Source organism: Cadophora gregata, assembly GCF_030347475.1.
Source record: "Cadophora gregata isolate MNR1 chromosome Unknown scaffold_9, whole genome shotgun sequence".
NCBI classification, from domain to species: domain Eukaryota; kingdom Fungi; phylum Ascomycota; class Leotiomycetes; order Helotiales; family Ploettnerulaceae; genus Cadophora; species Cadophora gregata.
The window spans coordinates 1,000,267-1,026,953 of record NW_026695932.1 but is presented as its reverse complement, the minus strand read 5'-3'; the positions used below and the strand labels follow the sequence as shown (position 1 = coordinate 1,026,953).

Sequence of the window (26,687 nt, the reverse complement as noted above, 5' to 3'; positions counted from 1 at the left end):
GGACCGTGTCCTCATTTTCAAATAAAAATGGTCGGAGAATACCTGGAGAATAAGCAGGCGAAGATGGAAGTAATCAAGAAACAGGCCAGCTGATTGGTTTGTGAGTGTTGACGTGGTGGTAGTGTGAGCTTGCGAGTCAGGACAAATGGCTTGGCTTCCTCCATTACTCAGATTTAGCTGTCTAACAGGGATCAAGATCTCCAGAATGGGGCGAAAGTCTCTGTGCCGCTTCTCAACTCAGCGCCTCGTCCCCACCTCGCTGGAGAATATACGGAGAAAGGAATCTAGCGTGCAGCATGTGGGATTCGGAGGTAGATTGAGAGTGGGGGAACGTCGAGAATGTCGTTTCCATGAGCCGTCATGCTTTATGCTACAAATGTATGTGACCCTGAAAGCGAACGAAAACTGGGACTGATTATCTCTTTAGCTTGGCAGAATTTTGCTGTGTGGAAATGAGACTCATCTATAAATTGAACATGATGAAATGCAGTCCGACTATAAAAAACACGTCCAGCAATCATGTCTCCGATAAGACCATCTCACGAGGAAGTCGACATCAACCTGCTCCTGACCCAGCTTACTCTTGATGAGAAAATCTCATTGCTCGCTGGAGCAAACGTTTGGGAAACAGTTCCCATTGAACGCCTAAACATCCCATCTCTGAGAGCACGCACTCCAATGTATGCTGTAATCAATCTCAGCTAATTTTTTGAAATAGGTCACAGATGGCCCAAATGGAGCACGTGGTAGCCAATTCTTCGATGGGACAACAGCAGCTTGTTTCCCCGCGTGTGTCTCAATCGCTGCAACCTTCGATCGTGCTTTAACAAAACGGATTGGCAAAGCACTCGGTCAGGAGTCTCAGACCAAAGGTTCTTATGTGCTCCTTGGACCGACTGTCTGCTCTCATCGTTCGCCTCTCGGAGGTCGTAACTTCGAAGCATTCTCAGAAGATCCCATCCTTTCTGGTGTTCTTGCAGCGGAGTATGTGAAGGGCCTTCAGTCTGAGCATGTGGGAGCCACGATCAAGCATTTCTTGGGAAATGAGCAGGACACCAGACGGTTCTCTGTCAATGAGTTGATATCAGAGCGTGCATTGAGGCAAGTACATTTGAAATAAGATGATAGTCAAACGGCTAAATCTAGTGCAGAGAAATCTACTTGCGGCCTTTCGAGATAGTCGTCAAGACATCTGATCCCTGGTGTCTTATGACTAGCTACCCGAAAATCAACGGCGCCCACATTGACACCAGTCAGGAATTCTTGCAGAGGATTCTTCGGCAGGAATGGGGGTACTCGGGCCTGGTGATGAGCGACTGGGGGGCAACCACCAGCACAGTTGAGAGTCTGAATGCAGGGTTTGTATTCTGGTCCTTACCGAGTGGAAATGCTTACCTGCTCTAGCCTCGACCTCGAAATGCCAGGAAAGTCCAAGTGGCGAGCTCTTGAACAAGTCAAGCCAGCCATTGAAGCTGGTGAGGTGCCAGAAAGCACCATTAATGACCGTGCACATGCCGTTCTGCGTCTTCTGAAGAAGACTGGCAAATTCGGTGAGCGCAGGGCAGATCTTCCAGAAACTGCCCAGGATTTGCCTGAGCATCGAGATTTGATTCGACAAGCTGGAGGAGAAGGCATCGTGTTGCTGAAAAACGAGGCTATTTTACCACTTAACAAGGGTCAACTCAAGAAGATTGCTCTCCTTGGCCCTCTTGCAAAGCACGCTGCTGCCCATGGAGGAGGCAGTGCGTCGTTAAATTGCCATTACAAGATTTCCCCGTTTAATGCCTTCTCTTCTCGCTTGGGGTCTGATGTTGATGTGACTTATTCGAAAGGTAAGTTACTTCTAAATTTCAGTATCGTACACGCATTGCTTAGAGTCAAGCTAAATTATTGCAGGAGCTCATATATTCAGGGTATATCCTGACATGGAAGAAGACTGCAAGACTTCTTCCGGGAAACCAGGGTTCACCGCCAAGTACTGGAAGAACTCCACATTCGAGGGCGAACCATTCCATACGGCGGATTTTCCTCGAGGTTCTTTCACAACCCTCATGGACACCGCAGTCGAAGGCAAACTTGGTGTCCGATTCACAACAACATACACACCATCTAGCTCGTCAAGCCCATATCTAAGCTTCAGCACAATGGGACCATCGAAATTGTTTATCGATAGTGTGCTCCTCTTCCAGCAAAACAAGCCTACTAAAGATTCGATGTCTTTTCTTCTGGGCGTGCAGGACGAGCTCCAGTCTCAGTATGAATTCAAAGCTGGCAGGTCTTACGAAATTCGCATTGACACAATTCCGTCCCCCGAACCAAACGGGGAGCTCTACCTCCTCGACGGCCAAATAGCTGCTCATCTCGGCTTCATCTCACAAGCGGAAATGGAACTTGATGTGCTCTCAGAAGCTACCAAACTCGCAGAAGAGGCAGACATAGCCATAGTTTTTGTTGGTAACAACGCGCAGTGGGAAACGGAAGGCCAAGATATGAACGACATGAATTTGCCCGCAAATGGATCTCAAGATCGGCTTGTTGCAGCGGTAGCGGCAGCTAATCCTCGTACCATCGTAGTGAATACGACGGGTGTTGCTGTCACAACACCATGGCTTGACTCCGTTCCAGCATTTTTGCAAGCTTGGTACGCCGGACAAGAAACGGGAAATGCTATCTTCGACGTCCTGTTTGGGGAGGTAAATCCTTCTGGCAAATTGCCAATCTCATGGCCAAAAGAATACGAACATACAGCTGTGTATGGAAATTTTGGCATGGATAGCTATGAGTCCAGGCAAGTCGAATATGTGGAGGGTATTTTCGTCGGATACAGACATTTCGATAGAATGTGGGGTACCGAGAAGGAAGTGCGGTGGCCGTTTGGCTTTGGCCTGAGTTATACGACCTTTGAACTCACCAATGCAGGGGTCGATGGTAGTTTTGAGGATCTAAACGGGAATGGAGTGGTCATAACTGCTGATGTTGCCAACACTGGGAAGGTTGCAGGTGCCGAAGTTATTCAAATGTATATCCTCTCACCTAATTCTGGGTCAGAGGAGCATCCAATCAAGTGCCTTGCTGGATTCGAGAAGATCAGATTAGAGCCTGGCAGGAAACAGAGCATATCTATCAGGCCGAGTGCTCAGCAGGCAGCTTACTGGCATGCTGAGACAAGGAAGTGGAAGGTACAGGCTGGAGAATATAGACTCTGGCTGTCGACGAGCTCGAGTCCCGATGACAAGAAAGCCAATCTCAGTCTAAAAGTAGGCACTGATTTCTATATCGATCCATAGGTAGAGATAGAATCAATCAACGAAGACATTAACTTACGTAGATATTCCCGGACTAAGCGTCGACCTTCTGGTTTGACGTATCTTCGCAGCGGGTTCCATTTATTAAAACGAAGGTGGAGACCGAAGCACGTGCCGTAAACACTATTTTGACCGCATCTGAATTGGAGAGTCGCCGAGAAACTCGTAACTTATTCCTTTTATGTAAAGAGGTGCTCTATCATATATTTACTCAGCAAATATATCAGCAATTCAGCACTGCTCATGCCAGCGAATATTTCTTATTGAAACCCTGTTAAAGATTGTGTAATGACCACGTCACGGCGAGGGCAGCAGATTGCTCGAAAAGCCTGCGATGGTTGCCGTGATAGGAAGATCAAGGTCAGCCCTTTGGGACTAAAATTTGTCTTACCTAATTGAAATAGTGTACATGGGCTGATGGGGCCGAAAGCGAGTCTCGGTGTGATGGGTGTATGACAGCAGAAATTTACTGCACATTCCAAATGACCCGGAAGCGAAGGGGACGTCCTCAACGGTCAGTGGTCTTATGATGTTTAGGTACTCTTCTGCCCCTGATTTGACGAATATGCAGAGATCTTGAAAGATTCAGACAAACACAAGTTGTTCAGAATGACTTGCCAAGTCCGAGACTTCATCACCAAACTCTGCCATTGAACACGCAGGTGGCGATCGAGCACTTTTGTCCTATACAGATCTTCCACCAAATCATTGAAGACTTTTTGCATGATCTGTATCCCATCGCTCCTCTAATTCATGTCCCATCCTTCAATTTTCAGATTCAAGAAAGTCTGTACCAGACGGACCCGAAATTCCTTCGCCTTTGCTTGTCGCTCTGTGCGATGACAATTGCCTCTCTTCCGCGAAAAGCAAACATTTACCGCTTTGGACATTACACCAGTACAAAAGGTATGGTAAATAGAGCGTGCGTATTGGTGACGGCTAGTCGGCTTGCTACATCACCAGACTGGGCAGAAACGCCGTCGGTCAATGATCTGATATGCTCGCTGTTTCTTGGAATGGCAAGCCATTACGCCCAGTGTCCAAGACAAGGATGGATTTTGATAAACGAAAGCAACCATTGTTGTAGGTCCCTCAATTTGTGCCACCAAGATGGCTACAGAGACTTGGATGCTGTTCAAGCTGAGATTTGCAAAAGAGCTTTCTGGATGCTGTACATTGTCCAGATGTATGTTGGATCGTTAAACTTAGGAGCAATGACTGACAATGAATAGACATGATCGAATTTCACATCCGGAACCTTACACTTTGATCGGAGAGATTCCTAGCTCTGCAGATTGGGACTTCCTCCTTCCCATCTCCGTCTCAGATAACGAGTTGGGTACAGCTTCGTTGAACGCGCTTGAAGTAACAACTACGCCCAGTATAGCAGGCTTTGTCACCCTCGTCAGGGTCTTCCGCTGCTTGCGAGGTCTTCTTTCTGTACATGTCACCAACACTTTCTTCCAACCAAACTCTCAGACACAACAGAGCCACTTTCTCTCCCCAGCGTCTCTTCTGGCCACCTTCACTGCTCTCTCCTCGGCTCTGGATGACATTCCACCAGAGCTCAACATCCTTGAATTCCAAAGACATCCCGATCAACAAACTCGAGAAAGCAACCACTTTAATATCATGAAATCAAATATTTACATCACTAAGCTTTATCTTCAATGCTGGATCCTCGACCGCTATCTCAGCATCCTCCCACCCGTTACCTCGCCACAATCCCCCACTTCAACACGTTCTGAGGCTCAGCGGCTTCGAAGTTACAGGCAGGATATCACTCGACAGGCACTTCAAGTACTGAAGTTCTCTTCCCAGAACACTCTGGAAAGTCATGGTGAGAGCATGGTGATCAAGATTCGAGAGATAGCAACGAGCCTCTTGGAGCAGGAGCAGGAAAATGCTGGGTCACAAACAACAGTTGACGGACAAGATGGTGACTTGAGGAGCGAGACTGATGAGAGTGGAGCAGGCGGTGGAAATGATTGTGTGATGGCGTCGTTTTTGCACATTTTGGCTGCTTTGGATTATGCTCATCGGCAAGCGGTTGACATATAGGTCGTTTGCGAAAGAGGATTCCTATGGTCACCTGTACACATAAACTAAACGTTAACTCCTTTGGGCTTCACGTCCTTCCATTGTCGCTATTGGTATCTTCAAGTCCTGGTGTTTCGTTTCCTCGAGGGGCAGGGCATAGCGCCTCAACAAAGCGCAAGGCGTTGCATTATGATGCTTTCCCATAGTTTCTCTGAATAATAGAAGATCCACTCCATACTTGCATCCTTCCTCGATCATGCATTGTCAAGAGGAGTCGTCCAGATCCACTCAGCGGACTCGACCAAAATCACTTGACTTTGTGTGTCTTGCTCTAAAGTGACGTGTGATCTCCGAGACATTGTGATGCAGAGGCTGACAACCTGGACAAGGATGCGGTCTCCTAGTTGTCCGGTACGTGTACGACAGATTAAACGATCAAACAATACTCGAGCTGAACCACCTGGACGGTCTGTTGTTGCTCAACCGCTTTTCTCCCTACCTCACTCAGTAAACACTGAACAGGGACAACACAAGGGGTCTTTCGCTTGATGGTTCTGCCCTGCGTCATCATGCGCTGTGCCACGCTAACCTGCTTCCGGGCGGATCAATTTTAATGCGCGCGGCGGACTTATGAACGTGGCCATAATCCGTCTTGATCTGGCTTGTCTGCACTGGCTGGAGTCTGACTACTGGATGCCTCGGATCAAAACAAATCAGGATAGACTCAGCTGACGCCAACGCCTCTCCCTTCGCTCGGAATCGCCATTCGCAGATGATGAATACACCTTCCAGATACCCAAGCCTTTCACCATTTCCATTTCGCAATTTCGAGCAATCCCTCCTGCGACGCAATTGCCTAGGCTGAAACCCTGACGGTGATCCCGGGTTGTTGACGCGGCCAGACCAAATGCACGCCATACGACAAAAATGTCGGCCGAAGCATCAAGTATTGATCTTGAAATGCTACCCCAGAACTACCAAGGGTGCCGTCGATGTGAAGCCAAATTCGAGCGAGTTGAGCTACTTGCTGTACTATGCGACAACGCGACGCAGCAAGGTGCAGAAGGTGGGAGCATTTCTGGAGAAGAAGACAGCTAGTGATGTCTGGCGAGCAAGAATAGGGTATGTGAAGCTGCAGCATACAGACTGGAGAGTATCTTTTTGAGTGCTGTATTGCCTGCTAACTTCATCGCATAGAAATGTACAAGTTACGCTCCAGATCCTGGCCTCGTTGATCGAAAAGGCACCAAGAGACCTTCCTTTGTACGCCCCGTATGTTCTCAAGATCCTTAACATAATTCTACGTTCGCGCGACATTACTATGGTCGAATCGTCCATCCCAACCTTCGAAGCTTTCTGCGAACACCACGATGGCGCATCTCTTTCGGCGGACCAGGAGTATTTACATCAGTATGAGGAGATAGTGGGAATATACGCCTCGTTTGCCTCAACAAGGCCCCCCCAAACGAAACCGCCCACAAGTGCACCAGTGGCGATTCGATGGAGAAGTGCTGGCTTACAGGCAATCAAAAGCGTGGCTTCCTCTGAAGCCTTGGCCTCACTTGCTGGGAGACAGTTGGATGTAGTAGTCCCGATCTTGTTGGAGAATCTTTGGACCGATAATGATGAATTTATCGATCTTCTGGAGCACCGAGCTGGAGTGGAAGAGAAGGTTGATACTGAGAAGCTCCTTCGGCGACGGACCAGTATTGCAACTGTAAGAACAGCCGATACAGCGGGAGAGGGCAATGCTCTGGCTTTGTCTGCCACTACGGCCGATGCGGACAAGGTTGCGGAAGAAGATATTGGGGTGAAGGCCCTACAATGTTTGAAACAGGTTTTTGTGGTGAACAACAGGTCGCAAATCCATGCCGCGACTTTAGCCACGCTGAAGTTTACTGCGGATCGAGTTGCCCAAGGAGAAAGTGTAATTGAGAAGAGTTATCTTCGTGGAGGAGAGTACAGAGGTTGGGCAACGAGAATATTTGAAATGATTGCTAGATGGACCCCCGTACAGGATCGGTACATCATTCTGGTGACTGCCATGGATGCGTTGGTTCGAAGCCAGGTTGCCGACGCCAATCTCCGACACCAACTTGTTCTTGCTACCATGGTTGACTCGCTGCTCAAGTCGGACATAAATTTGATCGGGCTGAGCGTGATGGACGTTTTGTTAGGCCTCATACAGCATGTACTAAGATTGCTCCAGTTGGATGGTGCTACACCTCATTATCAACAGGAGAATGGAACAGGCGTGTCTAAGTATGAGTCTGGGGATCCATCACCCACTGCCAGCGGTGGCGTGGCGACAGCTGAAACTGCCGCGGTGCCAACACACCTGAGAAAAGAACTGTTGGATCGACTTCAGCAGTGCATAGGTGATCTTGCCACGCACGTATATTATGCTGATCAGATATCTGATATGGTCTCCGCTATCCTGTTGAGATTGAAGCCGTCCCCTATGGGTGGAGGATTCAATGCAGTTTCTGCTATTGAGAATCCAGTGGCTGCATCGGCTGCCATCACGTCTGTTGGTGACCTGACAGAAGACTCTGGAACAGATGGATTTTTCTCGTTCGATACCGCCAAAATTAAAGCTCTCGAAGCGATCAAATCCATTTTAATTGTAGCAAGCACTCGCAACAACATGAGTGGCGTTGGGAGCTTGGGGAGAAATCGAGTCCCAGTACGCGTCTGGGAGGGAACCCAATGGCTTCTACGGGATGCGGATGGCCGGGTCCGAAAAGCCTATGCAGATGCTTTGTTGACTTGGCTCGACCGAGAGGTGACAAGAGCCGATCTCCGAGTATTCGAAGAGAAGCCAAAGGGTTTGACCAAAACAAATCGGGACGAGTCAGCGACAAACTTATCAAAGCGAGCAGTGTCAAATGCATCACACCGAGAGAAACCCGTCAAACTATCTCGGATGACTTTCCTCCAACTACTTCATCTTGCGATCTACGAAAACGCTCTCCAATACGTCGACAGTGAACCAGACATCGTTCTATTGCACCTGTTGCTTGCAAATCTTGTAGAGAATTTGGGTGTCAATGCTGTCAAACACGGGTTACCTATGATATTTCGGCTGCAAGAAGATATTCTTGAGGCCGAGACTCCTTTGGCAAAGATTCGAATGGGCAGCTTGTGTCATGGATATTTCTGGACTCTGAGTGAGAAGTTCGACTTCGATACTTCGCCGATTGGCAAAGTCATCGAGTCCGAGATTACTAGGCGCCGCAGCAAGATGTTTTGGATTGAGCGAGTCCGCCTCCCTCCAATAAGCCTTGATCAGATTGGTACTCCTGGACAAACGACGTTGGAGCAAGCACTTCCCATGGGAAAAGTTGAGACCGAGTCACTACGGCCCTTTGACGATCGCTTTCAAATGGTCATGCTGATTTCACTTTCTTATGCCGAATCGTTATCAGCCCCTTCATCAAGTCCACCCACGTCTCCTGGCAGAAGCTTCAGTCATCCAATCCTAAGCAATGCTGGGCCTACAGGAGAAGACGCCCATGCAATGCCAGATAAGATCAAGGAGCAGATGATGACAGAATGGAGCAAGGAGGCTGTAGTTGCGATGGTGCTAGAGGGCAGCAAAACAGTGTCCTTAAATGGCTCTAAGACTGGTACTAATGTGACTGGGCACCGCAACTTTTTAGCTGTCAATGGGCAAGGAAATACTGGAGCTACGAATAGTGGATCACAATCTCCGCAGCATCACACTCACCACAGCCATCGAAGCCGGCCAAACTCAACCTATGGCCTTGTTGGGGGACTCGGAGCCCTACAAAAACTCAGGAGAGGCAGCGAACAGTCTCCTGCACCCGCAAGCGGGTCTAGTCGGAACTCTGTTACTCGAGTGGATCAGTTAAAGAGAGTGTTATCTGGCCAGCAGAACAACGTCCCTGGTACAAGTCGCGTCGCACATAGTGATGCAAGCAGCGACAGTATGGTCAGCTATGACTTCACTGCTTCGGAAGTCTCATTCAACCCCAACCAGCAGACGGCTGGTTCTTTGGAGCGTTCTGGGTCACTACGAGATTCAAACGACAGGCCAAGATCGAAGTCTCGAGACCGAGTCGCGTCAAATGGGGAGCATCAACGTCCGTTGTCATCCCACCCAGTTCTGCAGAATATCAATCCTAACATCAAGGAAGGAAATGAGGATGATCGTGACGGTGTTCCCCCTGTGCCGCCTCTTCCCTCATCGCTTACTGCGGAAGGCACAGCTGTTCACGATCACGCACTTCCAGAGCTGCGCAAAGGACGCAGTGTGAGAAGGTCTGTGAAAAGCCGGGGCGGCCAGAGTTACCAAGCATCTCCATGGGGCGAAGATGTTAATCCAAGTGTGGATCTGGAGAGCTTACTGAAAGGGATCGAGGTTGGTGGAGAACAAAAAGGGAATGTGGCAAGACCGCCGTACTGAACATACCGGGTCACTGCACATAAATTTTTGCTCATTGTTGATAGGTAGCTATTCAGCCAATGTGTATTATTATCACTTTATAGACTGGAAGCGTGGCGCAAAAGCAGAGCGGGTTTATAGCGAAATTGATTGTATAATTGGGCTCTCATTGCCCAAGATAATACATACTGAAAGACTCCTTCCTGGGCGAGTCTCTTCATTGGCACCACCGGTCTTTTGCACTGGCTTGAATTGACTGCCACACCGTTCGCCGTTGTTCCGGGCGGGTTGTGGAATCCGCGAACAATTGAGGAGTACCAAGGCTCACTCCGCCAGCCCCTCATTCGTTACCTTATCTCACCGACCAGCTTCTCACGCCAGCCCATGCAGCTGGTGCACCAACTTCAGCCAGCCAATACAGTGACTCGTCCTTCCCTCTGGTCATCTCGAGTCCTGCAGTCTTCCACCCTCCAGCGAGTCCTGCAAAGTCCTGAACTTGTCCCACCCCCCTACCAAATGGCGACAGCCTCTCAGAGGGCTGCTTTCGTGGCCCGATGATCGCCGCGAACATTGGGATCCGCTCGAAAATCGTTGCGTTGAGACAGCAATCGTCGCGACAGACAGAAATAGAATCAGTAGGCTTTGCTCTAATTATAGAGAAAGGGGTGCTGGAATGCTGTATTTATATGAATAGTCCTTCTCCTCCATTTCAGAGTCCGACCCGACGTACAGAAACATGACTTGACACCAAGCTGGATTTCGCGATCCAAGATGTCGTTTCGAATCATCGAAAGCTCAACCATCAATCCAAAACGTCCAGCCCTATTTCGCAGACCGGCTTGGATACTTCTCAACTGGAGGCAGTACTCCCTACTATCTCCTTTGAGGACTCCCAATCTACGACGGAAAGACCGCTATTCAAGTCCTTCACACGCACGCGCAGGACTTGATGACAGTCGAGTGAAGCAGTAGCCTAGGTACTGCTCACTGTCACAAGCATCTATCACCAATGGCAGGACTTCGACATATCGGTAATTTACCCAAGCAGCAACGCCTATCAGCCTGGTCAATCGCAATTGACGCCCAATGGTAACGCAGCTGCCCCCCAACCATGATCGTCGTCCTCGGTCAGCCCAGCGGTGTGCCTTACGGCAGTGGCTGAGGTTGCTGAACCCAAAATGTGAGGCGAGCGCAAGGCAACCATCACAACCCACACCCACTTTGGCTGACAACAGCTCAACGCACCTCAAGGAAGGACGCGAATCCATAGGCTGGTGTGCAATTTGCTGTTAGTAGGTCGGTTTGCGAGAGCGATTGACTCCGTTCGGTGAGAGCGATGCCTCGTGCTGCTGCACCTTGGACCTTGGACCATGGACCCCACACTCCACTCCACGTGCTCCAGGCGCACCTTGGAAGAAGTCCTAGAGTCCTGCCTGCTGTTGTGTCATGGACGTCTGTTCATGGCCGAAAGGACTTATACTGCTTAGGTGGCAATGTGTGTTGTTTTCTGCATCCCTTCTTGTTTCTTTCAAAGTCGTGGCAAGTCACCATACGATTTTAGTCATCATTTCAATCATTTCCAGTGCTGAAGGACTTCACAATGGCATTCCTTCGCAAGAGAAGCGGTAGCCAGTGCTCGTTTACCGAAGGAGAAGATGAGATTACTGTAAGGAGGATAGAGCAAACAGATCTCACGCGCAAGGCACGATCAGACACAATTCAGTCTGCGAGATCCTCATGCTCAAGCGTCGACATTTCGGACTTTGCAATCCACGATTCTTGCGTGTAAGAGGCTCCTCGTTCTTGTCGATTGACAAACGATCCATAAATTGACCAATTAGTATGCGTAACTTCCCAAAACATAAGTCCTCACATCTTCGGTTCTTGGCGTGGGTTGCATACGTCCGCAAATAGTAGGTGTTCTCGGGGTCTCTTTGGCCCTTTCAAAACTATGACGAACGATCCTTTACCTCTCTGGATTCTTGCAATCATCCAATTCATATTTAGTTGCTTCTCAATTCCGCAATACTGATCTCATCTCTTTCGCAGTACCGACGAGTATATCACGGAAGATGAGCGTAGGACATGTCCCTTATTATGGTGTAGAGAGGTCTTCGCGAACCAAGAAGCCATGCTCCAACATGTATGGAACTGTCCAAATCTTTCTAAAGGACTGTATTGGTGCTTCCATTGCCAAAAACCGGAGCGAGTCGGAAAGTTCAATTGCAAAAGATGTCAAGGAGCTCCATCCCGGACCGATCGTATGACCTCGGTTGCGAAGAAGATATTCTCAAAGCTTGGGGCCAAACCACATCGATCAGATCACAATACGAATTCATCATCATCGGATTCCCCACAAAATTCCTCAAAGAGCTTCGAGCAGTCGGAAACCCCCGTTCCTCCCTATTTCCAAGACCCCTTAATGAGCTGGAGCCATTCAAGTACCCAGGAATTGCCAAACTCGTCTCTCATCCCTGAAATGGCTGGTGACTGGACAGCTGCATCGCATGAGTTACCCGATACATGTATCTCTGAAATGGCGGGCACCGAATGCCCAATTGAGCTTGCCGGTGGGATCGAAACATGGGAGGACAATTTCTATACCGATAATTTGGAGGACTGGGACATACCTGCAGTATCTTCTCCGAAGGTTAGAAGGTCTTCTCCAAAGCTCGAGATCGACACTTCTGTTGCTCATACTTCACAAACGACGAGTTGGATCGATACGCCTCTATCCGCGACAATTATATCACCAATGAGCGCGTTTAGTAAACTCAATTCCAGCAGTGACGCCAGTCCTATCGAAATTTCTCCTACCGACAGCGTTGTGAGCGGAAAGTCATTCTTCACGGATTCTGGGTATTCCAGTGCTACAACACAGTCCGCTACTTCCTCCTCAACGCGCTTTGATCGCTTCCCAAGCATTGGCAATAGGAAGGGAAAGAAGCGGGAATTCGGGACCGTCTCTCAGGCTTGGATCGAAACCACCGCCTTTTCCATTCCTCACTCAATATCTTCAATGGTGGCGAGACCAGATGTCATGGAAAAGGCTGACAGCTCTCCTAATGTTGTACACTCTGCTGGCAGATGTACGGGGTCTTCCAAACCGACATTAACCTCGCCACATTGGCACGATGCGCCAAGTCTCGTCCGGGCCTTCTCAGAGAGTCTAAATGCTCACCTGAAGCACACCAAATCTGCTCTACAGATGCTACCACAAACACCAATCACGGTGGAACTTATGTCTATGTCAAGGACATCAATCTTTTCCGTTGGGCTGGAGGTGCTAACAGGCATTCTCGATGGCCGAAATCCAACGGCCCTTGTCCAGATATTTGCCTTCACACACATTGCTTGCGCCCTAGCGATTGCGATGGAAGATGATGAAGCGAAGATTCATACTCATGAGTGGTTTCAAGATTCTTTGCAGTGGGCAAGTGCCTTGAGAGGAGAGAGGCAGCAGAAGGGTTACGACACAGTGGCAAGGGTCATTTGGCAACCTCTCGAATCCTTAGTGTACGCCATGCCCAGTTGTGCTATTTCCAAGGAGAATTCCTTGGCTAAAGCATGCATGCATTTTTTGGATAGTAAGCTAATCCTCCTATGCTTCACTATACTTGAAAAGTAAGCTAACGTCATCAGTATTCGAGAGCTTTGGTTCCCATCAAACAAATGTCTCTATAGCAGCTTCGCAATTCAACTTCGCTCAAGCTTCATTCGAACACAGAGCCAAAATCTGTGTGATTGACGAGCTAATTAAGAAACCACGCATTGAGGCTTTCATTGAGGATGTTGTCAACGTTGAGAGACGACTGCACCAGGGCCAAATTCTCAACACTCGAAGCCTTGAACTTGAGCTCATATATGCTGGCAAACTTGCATCTCAGTCAGATGCCACATACAGCAGATTTCTGCAACATGTCACATCACTCTGTGACGTTTTGTACGCCGCGGAATCTTTGGGCATGTCTAGAAGGGGATACCAGGTGCGAGACATAAGTCAAATCAAGCAATTGATGCTTGATGACAACTTCGACGAAGAGTCGGAACATGGTGATTTCAGACATGCAGAAGAGCAAAAAACCTGCATGTCCGATCTCTATGGTGATGATGATGATGATAATTTCTTGCTCCTAGATCAGGATTTCGTGTCAACTTCTGAGGAGGCTGTGGCAGTCGACAAACATGACGTGGCAGTGTTCAGCCGTGACTGCGACGAAATGCTCGGCTTCATAGACGATAGCCAAACCAGTGTCCACCTTGAGAGCCATCAATATCGCATGGTTGACTCATCACCACCGACCCAATCTCGAAATAAAAATACACAGCGCTCACAACCACCCAGAATAAACGTCCTCCCACCAACCCCGGTGCCACCACCAGACTCCATCGCGCCCGCCGCATCTTCTTCCGCGTCCATCTCCCCATCACCAACAAATACAAACCCTCCGACCCCCTGGAACTCCTCTTCCCAACACCGCTGCCACTGCGGCTACATCCCAAGCGGCGAAGAGAAATGGAAAGCCTCCAATCTCCGCCGCCACAAACGTGTCCAGCATGCTGCGGAATCGAAAGTTTATGTTTGTCGCTGGAGAGGGTGCAAGAGCTCGTTTACGAGGAGCGATAATTTGAGGTGTCATGTTAGGGAGAAGGGCCATTATGAGGGGGCTGAGGGGAGGAATGGTGAGGGTGGTGGTGGCCGAGGCAGTGGTGGCGGAGCTACGGAGGAGGAGGAGCCGACGAGGAGGAAGAGGAGGAGGGTTGGTGAGGATGGTAACAAAAGAGTTTGATCTGATGATGCATTAAGGGAGCTGGCTTTCTGTTTCGCTATCGGGACTGTATTTATTTAAACTGCATTGGGATGGGAATTCGCATTCGCATTACTGGAGTTGGGACTGGAACGCATCATAGTTTCGTCGATACCCAAACTTCTTAAATACTGTAACAGCACGAAGAGTTCAAGTAAATAGATATTGGAGCTGAATTTGACCCTTATCACCTCATGCTTGCGCAATCCGCCTTCAATTCCTTCAACTTCTTCAATACGCATCTGGACTGCGTCGCCGCAAATTGACTTACTACTGTAGGGTATAAGAGAGTCTTAAAATCCAAGTCCTGAATATCTTCCTCAAGTCCATTGGCAGGACTTCAAGTCCTGACATGAGCACTGGTTTCTCTTTGAAGTTCCACACGTTGGTGGCGGTACTAAGGAGTCCTGATTTCGGAACAAAGGGATCGAAACTTTTTGACTATGATGTGCAGGTGGACTTAGAAGTTGCATCGATAGTTTCCTCCATGGATTGATAGGGAATGCGATGCGTGCCCAGACTCCGAGCACCACATATCTAGCCTCAAGTTCATACAGCGCAGCAGTCGCATAAAGTCATATACTTTAAAACATTGTAATAATTGATCAAATTCCTCGCCACATCAGCCTTACGGGCTGCGGGCGCTATCTTCAACAATTCTACCAGAGGAATCATGGTATCACAGTCCTGATGCCCCACTTCGCAAACGCTTTTGGAAATTGTTTGTCACTCCTTGTGGCGCATGAGGTTCATAGATCAGGGCATGAATTCCTGGATAGCTCAACTTGGCTACCTGCCTTGCTGTCGTGTGATTGTGACATCCTCCGGGAAGATGTGGATGCCCTAGTGGAGGGAGGCTTAGTGATGAACCTGCTTCATGAAGAAGTCCAAATGTCACGTGGAGTTGAATTGTTAGGTGACCGGTCTTCTTGCGTGACGAAGGGAACGCTTGTGAAGTTGGGAGCTGTTCATTATGACACGGAGAGAAGATGCGACATGTTGTATGAGTTCACATTCTATAGTTGGGATGGATCCATTCATAGTCATTCTTTTGAAGCCGCGTGAGCCACTGTCTGAGGATGCAGTATCGAATGCGATCGCCATAATACATGTTACTCGTGCTTACATTGGCGACCACACTTGAGAATATGCTAAGACTGGGCATAATATCAAAACAGGTTGTTGTGTCATACGTTGATTCCTTCGTCCAGCTTGACAAGCAGGCTTACCACAAATGTTATACCTTGGCGATGTGGCGAGGTTAGCGAGTCATCAAGGACTTCAGGCGAACTGCATGTCCTCCACATGCTAATAATTATTAAATTAAGTGACTGATAGATCATTATAGTACATTTACTGTGACCAAAATACTCAACTGGTGGGGTGCGCGGCTTCCGTGGCCAAGTTCATGGAAGCGTTTTTCACGGGGGCCTGCCTCTCAAGTACCGGAGGATAAACTGTCGGGAACTGTGGAAATATCAATTGGTTGTCGATGATGACTTGGCCGTGAGACTCCAATCAGATCAGATACTACCCGAATGAGTGCGGCTTCAATGCCAGTTGCTCTTCCATTTATCGGGTATCTGCTTGAACTCTGCCCAATCGTTCCGAAAAGCCAAAACCGCACCTTCAATAACTCTATCGAACCACGAGGTCTACCGATATGCTTTGGCTGTCGACTTTTCTGCGAATTCCCAAATGGCGCTACCTGAGACATGGAAGGCTGCACAGTCCCACAAGGACCATTCAGCGAGGTGGTGTGGCACAGAATGATTTTCAGGACTGGTGCCCAAGAAGGCTGTCACTTTGCAAAGGAATTTTTTGGAAAGACTGCATATTGTTGAAATTTGACAGTATCGAGATATGGCACAGCATGATCGGCAAGGACTGTAGCATAACCGTTCCACGTCCCACCCCAATGCACCGAATACTGTGGTAGAGAAAACCAAAGCGCGGACCAATTCCTCGCTTATTGAAAAACAAAACAACAAGGATCCTGGAATCTCACTGCCGAGCTCTGTGGACTGCCTTTCTGTAATCCGTTCGTAGTGTATCGTATTGGCTATCTTTCGAAATTCCTTGCTGACGTGTTCGTCGGCTGTTTGTTAGGATTTAAGGATCGAAAGGCCACTTCTTAAAGTTGTGAACAGAAATCGCCTCTGCAAAGCTTGACCACTTAATTTCCTCTGAGGAAGCCAGCGACATATCTGCCTTACTTCTTACAGGCTCACTCTGTCATGTCAACTGACCCATTTAGATATCTCTCGTTCAGTTTCGTGCACGAGTGGGTTCCTGCCTCCAATTCTCCCTCACCGCGACTCGTTCTCACCCTTGAGCCACACACGCTTCGCTGCCTAACGACTTGACTCATGCTACCAGAAGTCTCCCAAAAGTAACAAATCAATCTTTATATCCAGTCATGTCTCTCTGATTAATCTCTTGCTAACATAGTGTAGCCCTTCTAGACCAGGTGCAGCTGTGATGGCGCCAATCAGTCCGGAATACAGCCCACTCACACTCGAGAACCTAACGAGGCTTCAAATCGCACCTCCAAATCTGGAAGCATATCTCAGTACTCCACAGGACTTTGAGAAAGTACTCGTTGGAAAGATGACGTGTAAGACGGGCATGGTTGATGTGTTGAGAGCCTGGGATCGGCAGTGGGAAAAGGCGGCGAGAAATTCATAGGGCAGCTCGAATGGGCAGTACGTGTGGGGAGATGAATTTGGACTTTCCTATTGATTTTTGGAGTAAATCTAAGGAGAAAACCTCTGGTTCTTTGCAGTTTTGGGTAATCTTGATGGAGGCTGGGTAATCGCGGATGTTCAAGAAGATTCGCATATGATAAGAAGTAACAAGAACAGCAAAGCTGAGCGGATGCGTCTGAACTTTAAGATACAGGGGTAGTGTGAGATAACGCAACAGGAACAGTAACAGTAACGAAATTAAAATCTTCTCTGCAAAAATCGTTGAAAAGCTGATCTCCGAACCGTAACAACCAGCAAATCCAAGAAGAGAAGTAACATCAAGTCTGCAGGGTAATGCTCTTATCTGTCCAACTTATCCTGGCAATTCTAATACTTCTGTGGAAAAGCCACCTAATGATTCGTGCAAGTGCTCGCACATGTGATCCAAACCTTCTCCCACTGCTTCCTGAAATCAGAAAGAGTTTCTTTCTTCCAGCCCTTTGGAACTTCCATCTGCGTGCCATATTAGTCATCCTTGCTTTATTCAAATCTCAATGGCATATATAGTGCCGTAAAATGCGGGTACGAAATACAAGCTGCTTACCTTCTTGCCGTTAAAGCGCTCAAGATGCTCTGCCATACGATTTGCCATCTCCTCAGTCCAAGCTTGCACAGCCACCAATTCGCCCTCGACACCATCTGCTCGGCCCATACAACCTCTAACTTCTGCCGTCAGATTGGCAACCTGCAGAACCCAATCCTGAATATCAGCACAAACATCTTGCATCATGTGATCACTCCGGAGATCATGAACAATGTAAGTAACGAGAATGCTTTGGAGGCGGTTCTTGAGAACGTATGATCTCTCAACTAGATAGAGTAGCTCGTGAGGTGGAGAGGAGAAGAACCTTGGGTTGTGGAAGTAAGCTGTGAAGTCGAAGCGCTTGCCCTTACACTGGGGACATTTTGGTGATCGTAGGGAGAAGGAGGCGAGTTCTTTGATTGGTTGGAGAGCTGAGGATGTTTGACTGAACGAAAGAAGTCCATTGCTCTTAAATCCAGGAGTAGCTGAGAGTGGCGACTCGGGAATTGCTTCGACTGCTCCGCCGCGAGAGTTGCTGCCTACTTGGTAATTGCCGAATAGTAGTGTTTGTTTTTCAAGTAAGGCTTGTTCAGAAGGATCCATTTGGGCGATGATGAATCTTGTAGGAAGCGCATCTTAAAAATGAGCAGCTCTTGAGGACTTTCAATGTAGATGTTAACAGTGAAAGGATGCTAGCGAACATGCATTAAGGCTCATCACGTCCTCGAACAAAGCATTCTTTGAAGGCTGGATTTGGACTGGTGGGTCACAAGTCGCAACTTCAAGCACACTGGATAGAAATCATTTCTCTGGGGGTGTAACATGAAATTATGTGCTGGTATGCTGTCACAATGATTTTTGATTTTTCGATTGTCTTGTTTCTGCAATGACATACATTCTCGACGTTCTCAAGCATACAACTGGCGGGCCGTGAATTGAATTCTCTTACCTGCTTAAAACTTCTACCTATTACTGTAGCCGTGCATAGTGTGCTTAAGACTCAATTTTTTCTCCAAGCACAAGAAGAGCGGAGATAATCTCTTCTTCTTGTATACCGTAAAGTGGGCACAATGAACGGGTGGGCGATGTTGTGCTGAAGCGTCACAGAAGGCTTTGTGTAACGTACCTGTGTAGGATACACTATTGAGAGAAAAGAAACAAAGACTGCTGACAAGCCGCAAACCAGGACATTATCTACTCTCAGGATCGCTAAAGACCGAAAGCAAATCCCCAAGAGAGGTTCACGTGATCTTCTGAGTTGATGGTCATCTGTTGTTCTTGCTAAGTTGGTTTTACTGCCCAGACAGAAAATTTGAAGACGTACTGGAATAATACGACGTGGAAAAGTTGAATTTTGATATCACTGCTGCCGCTATTCGACGCGTGATGCTCCTGAACTCAGATGATTTATTGAAGTCTCCCAGTCTATTTGGAGTTCTCTGGCAACTCAAATCAAATCTGAGGCTCATTCTCCTGAGGGGAAATCTTTGTTTCAAAAGTAAAAAGTTCCCCTGTACATTACCAACTTAAGATCGTATCGTCTTGTCCGCTCAGAAACTTTCCACTCGTAAACTCTCTCGTTGCGTTATCAATCTTGGCTACCACTCCCTTGATCCCATCGTCCACGGAGACTGGAGCTTGCTCCATCCCCGCCCCTGTCGCAGCATGGTTTCCTAAATCTGTCCTCAGCCAGCCTGGATTTATCGGAAACGCGATGATTCCCGGGTTCTCCATATGGATCTTTCTCGTCACAAAGTTCAGAGCGCATTTGCTCGCTCCGTAGGCAGTATTCTCAACCTTCAAGTGGTCCGTGCCACTTATACTGCCGGCACCACTGGAAATAGTAACAAACTTGGGATTCGAGCTAAGGTCAAGGAGTGATGCGGTGGCCTGGAAGAGAAGAAGTGGACCCATGGTGTTTACAGTATAGTGGGAGAGCATTTCCTCAGGCGGAGTGTCTCGGGCTGGCCCGAAATAATTCGAGATTCCGGCGTTTGCAATGACGGTGTCAATATGAGTGACTTGGTAGGTCGATTTCAAGGCTTCAACGACACTCGATGCATCTGTTGTTGATGCAGAGTCCAGCTTGAGTAAGATCAATCGAGTATTCTTGCCTTTTGGAATGGCATCCAGTTCTGCCAATAATGAGGGGCTGGTGTGTCGAGCTGTACCGATTATATCATGGTCAGCTCGAGACAAATAGATCTCGAGGAGGCCTCTGCCAATTCCTAGGTGAATTTAGCAAAGCTTCGACGAACGTCCCTCGAGAGTGTTGATGAACGTGAGGAACTGGATCACGTAAATTACCTCGATTGCACCCAGTAATGAGAACGGTGGTATTGGATACCATTGTTGAAGACTTTTCTGCCTTCTATTTGCAAAATCTTTCGTTGTCAAAGAAGGAAATGAGCTTTGGTGGGTTATAGTTACGGTCATGAGTAGTCACTGCGCCATCGGGCTAATGACGTCAAAGGCTCTCGGCATTCACCAACGAGAAGGCGAGGCAGCAGAACAACACCAGCCAGTAAAAGAAAGTATCAATAAAGCACTTACAGTGTGTTATTAAAGAACCATGATTTGTTTAGCTATCCCGTGATTAACGCTTTAAGGTAGCTAGCTATCTGGAAAGCTTTCATCATGGCACAAGGACGGCAGGACGGATCTAGCTGTACAGTAACGCTAACAACCTACGCGAGACAAAAAGAAAACACCACGTGATGCGGTACAGAACATTATCTAGGTATACCTAGGTAAGCTATCGACCATTGACTGATTTATGAGTCCATTCAGCTAGCTTGGCATTAAACATGCTTATCATAGTGATCGATAGCTTCAAGCAGTCATAAGTCCACCACGAACAACCCTCCGCATTTCCCGAATCCGGATTTGATGCGCCACATGCCTAATAGTGGATGGAGACTCTAGCAACGCGCTGATTGTTTTCCCCCAAAAGGAAGTAGCATCTTTAACAGTTCAATACACCATATGACGACTTTTTCTCTTAAGCCATCAATTTGCTAATAAAATCTGCCCCCGAAGCGTCCGTAGGTAGTGAGACAGTCGAAGGTTTGTGTGGAGCCTCTGCAAGTGACGTTAGTTAATATACTGTATAGAGTGTGCCCCATACCTCAATGCTGCGTTCGAACTCTGAAAGGTCAAGTTTGATCTTTAGGAGGAATATTGTGGTAAAGCAGATAAATTGATAAGTTTACGTCCTGGATCGCAATAGAGCCGAGTTGATATTCCTGACAAACTTTGAAAGCAAACTAATCAAGAGTTGGATGTATTCTAACGCTTTTGGTTATGTGCCGGTCCCTAATCTTACAATATTTTCCCATTCCTCAGTTGTTTTGAAGCAGTAAATCATCGAGCCAAACGGTCAGCAATTTGTCTATAGAATAATGATTCAATCCCAGAGAGAGAAACCCCGGTCATCCACGCCGTATCACGCGGGTTCCTGCTCAAGTCGCTCTGTGGTCACGCTCAGCGGAAAGAGCAGCTCTTTCCGTCTCAGCCAATTTAGGAGGTCCCTCACCATTCGGGAATGGTGCATATCTGTCGATCAAGTAGTACATATCGTCACAGGCTCTATACTTCTGGTCAGCGATCAGACTGTGTTTTATCCGAGGAGTACTAACGTTTGTCTGACAGCTTTGCCTTGATCCAAGTGATTGACGGAGTAGATGACATTGTAGTAGATACAGTACATGCGGTTTCTGTCGTCCCATTCCTCCTTTGGCTCACTTGGTCCGCAGTGGCGGAGATATGTTTTCGTGTATATCTTATTGTGGACTTTGTTGTAGTGACACCTCCAGTCACCAATCTCCATTTCGTGGTGGGCGTAGTATGCACCTGAATCATACACGTATATGTTGCCGCTATCGTACGATGTGCCAGTGTTACCCTCCCACAGATCGCCGTGTATCAAGCAAGGCTTGATACTGCGACCGTCTCGCTCGAGATTACCAATCAATCTTGGAATGACGTGGGAGAAAATCCTCCTTTCCAGCGTTTTTAACTCCTTCCAAGATCCGTTCGCCTCGAAGTCAAGATCAGCCACATGGCGCAACAACCGGGTAAATAATACAGTCCAACTCTCTTCAAAAGGTTCCACCGCCTGAGGTATTCGACCCTGGCAGGTCGTGATGTGAAAACCGAACTTCCCTGTGGGGGAAATACTATTGCGATGAAGTGCAACTAGTTTGGTGCATAGCTGAATTGGGTCCGGAGCTCGGTCACTCATATCGACGAATTCCTGCAAGAAGAACCATGTGTCGGGTTCGCTGACCAGATATTTGCCCCATGAGTGTGGCTTAGGAACAAAATCCGGCATTGTCTTATATATCTCAGACATTGCATTGAACTCTCCTTCCATCATGGTGCGACCTGAGTCCTCGGATGCACACTTAATGAAGTACTGGGACTGAGAGCCATCAGGAAGCTCAACGTTGAGACGCGCGGTGATCGTCCAGGCAGAAGTACCATATCGATTTGCAGAGAGGACTCTGCTTCCCACGGGAAATTTGGCTAAGACATTTTCATCAAGAGGAAAGTCGCCTTCAACTTGAGCATTCGAATGAGGGCGAGTCAAGAGCTCATGGATCGTAAAGCTCATATCGCTGCTATGGCAAGACGCTGGGGAGGTGTCAACGCAGAGAATAGGAAGATGAGAACAGAATGTATATTCGCGATTTCCTTTCGATTCTCAGAGACAGAGAGAGGTATAGGAGTGCTTAATAAATTGATCATGTCCGACTGACAGGATGGGACGGAATGCGGGCCAAGTGTAGTACCACATCGACGGCAGTTATCCTCACGTCCAGCTCTTGATCCCGCGGCGACTCACTGCTAGTTACGTCAACTGATTGCTTTATTGAAACACGATTTTTGTAGTGAATAGTAATCCTCAGGACTATAGCTGAATTGTTAATAAAAGACTCTAGATTTACACTGAGCTTGAGCATGATGACCACCGTTGCGGCACACGCAGCACAACAAAGGAAGCATTTCAAACAAAGGGGTGCATGAGCTGCACCAAGGACCATTTCGATCCACTTGCAGGTGCTAATCATTCAGATCTGGGAATAATGAAACAGGAAAGCCTTTGTCATGTTGGCTCGCTTTTTCAAGAACCCAACAAGGGAACATGCAGCTATGCGAAGTGCTCACGAGTTTATCTTTCAGTCGATTGCCGACGTTTCTACGACTTGCGTGGCGGATCTATGACCGCGAGGGAGCCAAAAGTGTAGATTGCCCCAGCATACCGAGTGAAGCTATTTCGATGACATAATTTGAAGTCTCCATGATTTTACTTGCCAGCAAGCTCATCTGAGAGGCCCGCAAGAATAACTACTGTTGTGTCGGCTGCTTGCAGCTGGCATGATCTTTTTATCTCACCAATCAGAAGCCGAAGCTAGGATTGATTTCTATTTTCGCGAACGATATTTTTCCCGAGCGGGAACGGGAACGTGAGTAGAGCCCTTTGTGAATCGTAAGAAATATATCTTCCGACCTTCCGACCTTTCAAGCCCTTCCTTGTTGAAGAGCTTCAGACGCCCACATGAGAAGAGGAGCGAAGGTTTATATCTTGAAATTAATTTGGTAGATCTTTCGACCTGCAAGCCTATCATGCCGTCTTGCAGTGACAGTTGTGAGCCAATCCACTTTGGTCTCGAACCGATCCCAGTATCGTGCAATATCGAAATGACTCGCGAGGCAGAACCAACAACACGACAGCTACCCATCCAGATACCTTACAGCAGTTTTGGAAATTCTCAGAAGTGACTCCTCACAGTTCTGTTAGGCCTTGCAACAATCACGTCGCCTTTGACAGCAACAATCTACTTTCCGCTCATTCCCCTCCTGAGGTATCACTTCAATCAGTCAGCTCAGGCGACCAATCTCACAATAACTCTGTATATCGTCTTTCAGGCTCTTTCTCCAGCAATATTTGGGCCGCTTTCGGACTCGCTCGGTCGTAGACCAGTCTACTTATTGACATTATCTGCTTATGTTGTTGGTAATCTCGGGCTAGCTCTCAATAAACAGAGCTATCCAGCCCTTCTGGCACTCAGAGCTGTACAAAGTCTGGGTGCAAGCGCTGCATCTGCAGTCACTTATGGTGTGGTAGCCGATGTATGTGTACCAAGCGAACGAGGCAAAATGTTGGGTCCAGTTAGCATGGCACTGAATTTGGGTGCTTGCGCAGGACCAGTCGTCGGAGGATGGGTTGCATTCACAAGTGGCAGTTTTGAGTGGGTTTTCTGGGCATTGGTAATTGTTGGTGGTATTTTGTTGTCAGCAGTTGCAATATTCCTTCCAGAAACATCCCGGGCCATTGTTAGCAACGGCGACAGGAGGGGAGACTTACATTGGTGGGAGCAGAGCATCTGGACAATTGTGAGCCTGCGGTTGAGTCGCTCAGGGCATGATCAAGAACTCCAAAAATCAGCCGCTCGGAGCAAAGTGCGCCATGAACATGAGCAATGCCAAGACAGGAACTCTTTCAGCAAAAGATTCGGAATACGAAACCCACTGGCCTGTCTGCTGGTCGTATTTCACTACGATACTTTCCTGACGCTTTGGATACATGCCTCTTTCTATACCGTTGACTATGCTATCGTTGCTGCAGTTCCGGATATATTCGAACATAAGCTTAAATGAGCTTCAGATCGGTCTCACTTACCTGCCACGAGGAGCTGGCATAATCATCGGTGGGTATTGCGTAGGGAAGATCATGGATCACAACTACAAAATAACGGCGAAACAGATCGGTTGGACTGTGGATTTTGTTGCGGGTGATGAATTGACCACATTTCCAATCGAAAAAGCGAGGACGAAAGGCAGCTATTGGATCCTTTTGATTTCCACACTAACATTGATAGGGTACGGATGGGCAGTGGTATTCCATGTTCATATCTCAATTCTTTTGATATTGCAATTCATCCAAGGCTTTTGGGGGACTTACTTCTACACAGTCTATAACACTCTTCTGGTTGATGTGTTTCCAGAAAGTCCAAGCACAGCTGCAGCTGCGGCCAGTGTCACTAGGTGTGCTATGGCAGCAACTGGCGTTGCCATTTTGCAGCCTTTACTGGACGCACTTGGACGAGGGTGGGTATTCACCACGTTGGGAATTTGAACTGGCTCTTGCGGAGTGGCTGCTGTATGGTGTATCCGAAGGAAGGGAATGGAATGGAGAAGTCAAAGATTTAGTAAGAAGGATGATGCAGTCCACGCTTTGACGTCAAGATTTTGAGAAGCATTTGCAGCGCAGTCGGGTGCTGTGGTCGCTTGGCGGTGCTCTGCACGTGGTGCCAAGACTCGAAAAGTAAATACTTTCCCTATCTTACGTGGTTCGTACTTTCAACTATTACCTTCAATTTCTTCAAGAAAGGTATGCCATCAACGAACAGGATATTGGCAGTATCGAAGCCCCTTGGTTTGGCTGGCTCAACTGGACGTTGTTATCTATTCAAAAAGTTGATCCAGGAAAGACCACACCTAGGCCGCGTTTGGTTAGCATCGTTCGAGCAACCTTCCATATCGTATGCATTTTGTTGTAACTAATACTCCTGCAGATCTGGGAACGATGATTTCATCTTGAAAGACATCCCGGAAACTATATTCTCAGCTTTTAATGAGAACATTCGACTAAGGCTTCCTCGATCTCCCCGCATTCGCTTACCATTGGATACCATCCCTGAACAACGTATATTTGTGTACAAATACCTGAATGATGATTTTTTAAGTCTAGTTCGGAAGCGAATCTCTGTCCGAGCTAGGAAAGAGATCCTCAAAGCTACTTTACAAGGAATTGCAGATATTCACGACCAGGATATTGTACATTTAGGTGATCCAACGATTCCATCCTCCGCACAGTTAAATGATTGACTGAACCTCTTTAGATATCAAGCCTGACAACATCTTGGTCGATTATCGTCATGTTGACGAAGAAGTTATAGTGGAACAGGTGCAAATCTCCGATCTTGAAAATGCAGCGTATCTCCCAAAGCCTAGCTGTATCAAAGGAATGTTAGCTGGAAATGAGAACTGGCGCAGCCCAGAGGGACACTTTAAGGGAGAGCTCAACAAACCATCCGACTTATACTCATTCGGACTAGTCGTAAGTGCCTAATCTGAGCAGAAAGCTTCTTGGCTAACATAATAGTGCCTCTATGCTGTCCTTGAGCGTGTCATACAAGGGATTGATGATGACTTCAAATTGCACCTTTCGAAAGGCACACTTCCTGCGTTGATTCGCCTGCAACGACAAATATCGTATTTTGGAGACAAAGAAGGGTTGAAAGGGCTTATGAAGCACGTCGGTGATGAAGAAGTGAACTGTGAGGTTCTTGGAATGCTTTGGGAGGAGCGACGGGCGGACTACATCCCATATGTGCAGTTCTCAGATTGGACAGATGTTGACTCGACATTCAAGGACTTAATTCGAGGGTTGAATCATCTGGATCCCTCACAGCGGCTTACAGCTCGTCAGGCATTGGAACATCCCTGGTTTGCAAGCATCGAAATTGCTTCCTTGTAGCGTCGACTCGTTTTTGATAGGGACGACGGTGCACAATAGGATGTTGCGGTGGATGCACTAAACTCTGTAGTGCATAGATGGAGGAAAGGCGTCATGACAAAGCTGTTTCATAGTTACTCTGCGAACAAATTTGTTTCCATATTTTACCTACGCTGATACTAAATTTTCTATGCTTAATAGAATTGACTTGTCACTCCCTGAGTCCCTGTGGCTTCAGATACACGTGGAACGGTTCCCTAATATCAGTCTAGATCTCACTGTCTTAATGCGTACCAACCGAGAGCAGTGTAGTTCAGACGCTAATATTACTA

General features: G+C 47.6%; 9 protein-coding genes across 9 annotated transcripts; 6 read left to right on the top strand and 3 right to left on the bottom strand.

The window, feature by feature from the left end:
• Positions 1 to 519: 519 nt before the first annotated feature.
• On the top strand, positions 520 to 3,343 carry ONS95_014661 (uncharacterized protein; the record flags this gene model as incomplete). Its single annotated transcript, XM_058508325.1, has 6 exons — positions 520 to 666; positions 719 to 1,101; positions 1,152 to 1,358; positions 1,405 to 1,832; positions 1,897 to 3,257; positions 3,329 to 3,343. 6 exons carry the CDS (start codon positions 520 to 522, stop codon positions 3,341 to 3,343), a joined length of 2,541 nt encoding a protein of 846 aa, XP_058356010.1.
• A 250-nt stretch (positions 3,344 to 3,593) lies between these two features.
• ONS95_014660 (uncharacterized protein) lies at positions 3,594 to 5,366 on the top strand (the record flags this gene model as incomplete). The annotated part of the gene is made up of 4 exons (XM_058508324.1): positions 3,594 to 3,665; positions 3,710 to 3,819; positions 3,877 to 4,491; positions 4,538 to 5,366. 4 exons carry the CDS (start codon positions 3,594 to 3,596, stop codon positions 5,364 to 5,366), a joined length of 1,626 nt encoding a protein of 541 aa, XP_058356009.1.
• Positions 5,367 to 6,252: 886 nt separating this feature from the next.
• EFR3 (plasma membrane localization protein) lies at positions 6,253 to 9,774 on the top strand (the record flags this gene model as incomplete). The annotated part of the gene is made up of 2 exons (XM_058508323.1): positions 6,253 to 6,467; positions 6,543 to 9,774. 2 exons carry the CDS (start codon positions 6,253 to 6,255, stop codon positions 9,772 to 9,774), a joined length of 3,447 nt encoding a protein of 1,148 aa, XP_058356008.1.
• A 1,579-nt stretch (positions 9,775 to 11,353) lies between these two features.
• ONS95_014658 (uncharacterized protein) lies at positions 11,354 to 14,543 on the top strand (the record flags this gene model as incomplete). Its single annotated transcript, XM_058508322.1, has 4 exons — positions 11,354 to 11,538; positions 11,595 to 11,666; positions 11,803 to 13,340; positions 13,396 to 14,543. The coding sequence occupies 4 exons, from the start codon at positions 11,354 to 11,356 to the stop codon at positions 14,541 to 14,543; spliced, it is 2,943 nt and encodes a 980-aa protein (XP_058356007.1).
• Positions 14,544 to 16,715: 2,172 nt separating this feature from the next.
• ONS95_014657 (uncharacterized protein) lies at positions 16,716 to 17,490 on the top strand. Its single transcript, XM_058508321.1, has 2 exons — positions 16,716 to 16,953; positions 17,018 to 17,490. The coding sequence occupies exons 1-2, from the start codon at positions 16,931 to 16,933 to the stop codon at positions 17,247 to 17,249; spliced, it is 255 nt and encodes an 84-aa protein (XP_058356006.1). The 5' UTR covers positions 16,716 to 16,930; the 3' UTR covers positions 17,250 to 17,490.
• Positions 17,491 to 17,543: 53 nt separating this feature from the next.
• Positions 17,544 to 18,434, bottom strand: ONS95_014656 (uncharacterized protein; the record flags this gene model as incomplete). The annotated part of the gene is made up of 2 exons (XM_058508320.1): positions 17,544 to 17,761; positions 17,853 to 18,434. 2 exons carry the CDS (start codon positions 18,432 to 18,434, stop codon positions 17,660 to 17,662), a joined length of 684 nt encoding a protein of 227 aa, XP_058356005.1. The 3' UTR covers positions 17,544 to 17,659.
• A 326-nt stretch (positions 18,435 to 18,760) lies between these two features.
• On the bottom strand, positions 18,761 to 20,428 carry ONS95_014655 (uncharacterized protein). The gene is made up of 3 exons (XM_058508319.1): positions 20,139 to 20,428; positions 19,156 to 20,059; positions 18,761 to 19,108 (listed from the first exon to the last, which is right to left on the bottom strand). Exons 1-2 carry the CDS (start codon positions 20,179 to 20,181, stop codon positions 19,350 to 19,352), a joined length of 753 nt encoding a protein of 250 aa, XP_058356004.1. The 5' UTR covers positions 20,182 to 20,428; the 3' UTR covers positions 18,761 to 19,108; positions 19,156 to 19,349.
• Positions 20,429 to 21,110: 682 nt separating this feature from the next.
• On the bottom strand, positions 21,111 to 22,720 carry ONS95_014654 (uncharacterized protein). Its single transcript, XM_058508318.1, has 2 exons — positions 21,470 to 22,720; positions 21,111 to 21,419 (listed from the first exon to the last, which is right to left on the bottom strand). Exons 1-2 carry the CDS (start codon positions 22,444 to 22,446, stop codon positions 21,293 to 21,295), a joined length of 1,104 nt encoding a protein of 367 aa, XP_058356003.1. The 5' UTR covers positions 22,447 to 22,720; the 3' UTR covers positions 21,111 to 21,292.
• A 2,509-nt stretch (positions 22,721 to 25,229) lies between these two features.
• On the top strand, positions 25,230 to 26,376 carry ONS95_014653 (uncharacterized protein; the record flags this gene model as incomplete). Its single annotated transcript, XM_058508317.1, has 4 exons — positions 25,230 to 25,357; positions 25,412 to 25,683; positions 25,739 to 25,956; positions 26,002 to 26,376. The coding sequence occupies 4 exons, from the start codon at positions 25,230 to 25,232 to the stop codon at positions 26,374 to 26,376; spliced, it is 993 nt and encodes a 330-aa protein (XP_058356002.1).
• Between the last annotated feature and the right edge of the window lie 311 nt (positions 26,377 to 26,687).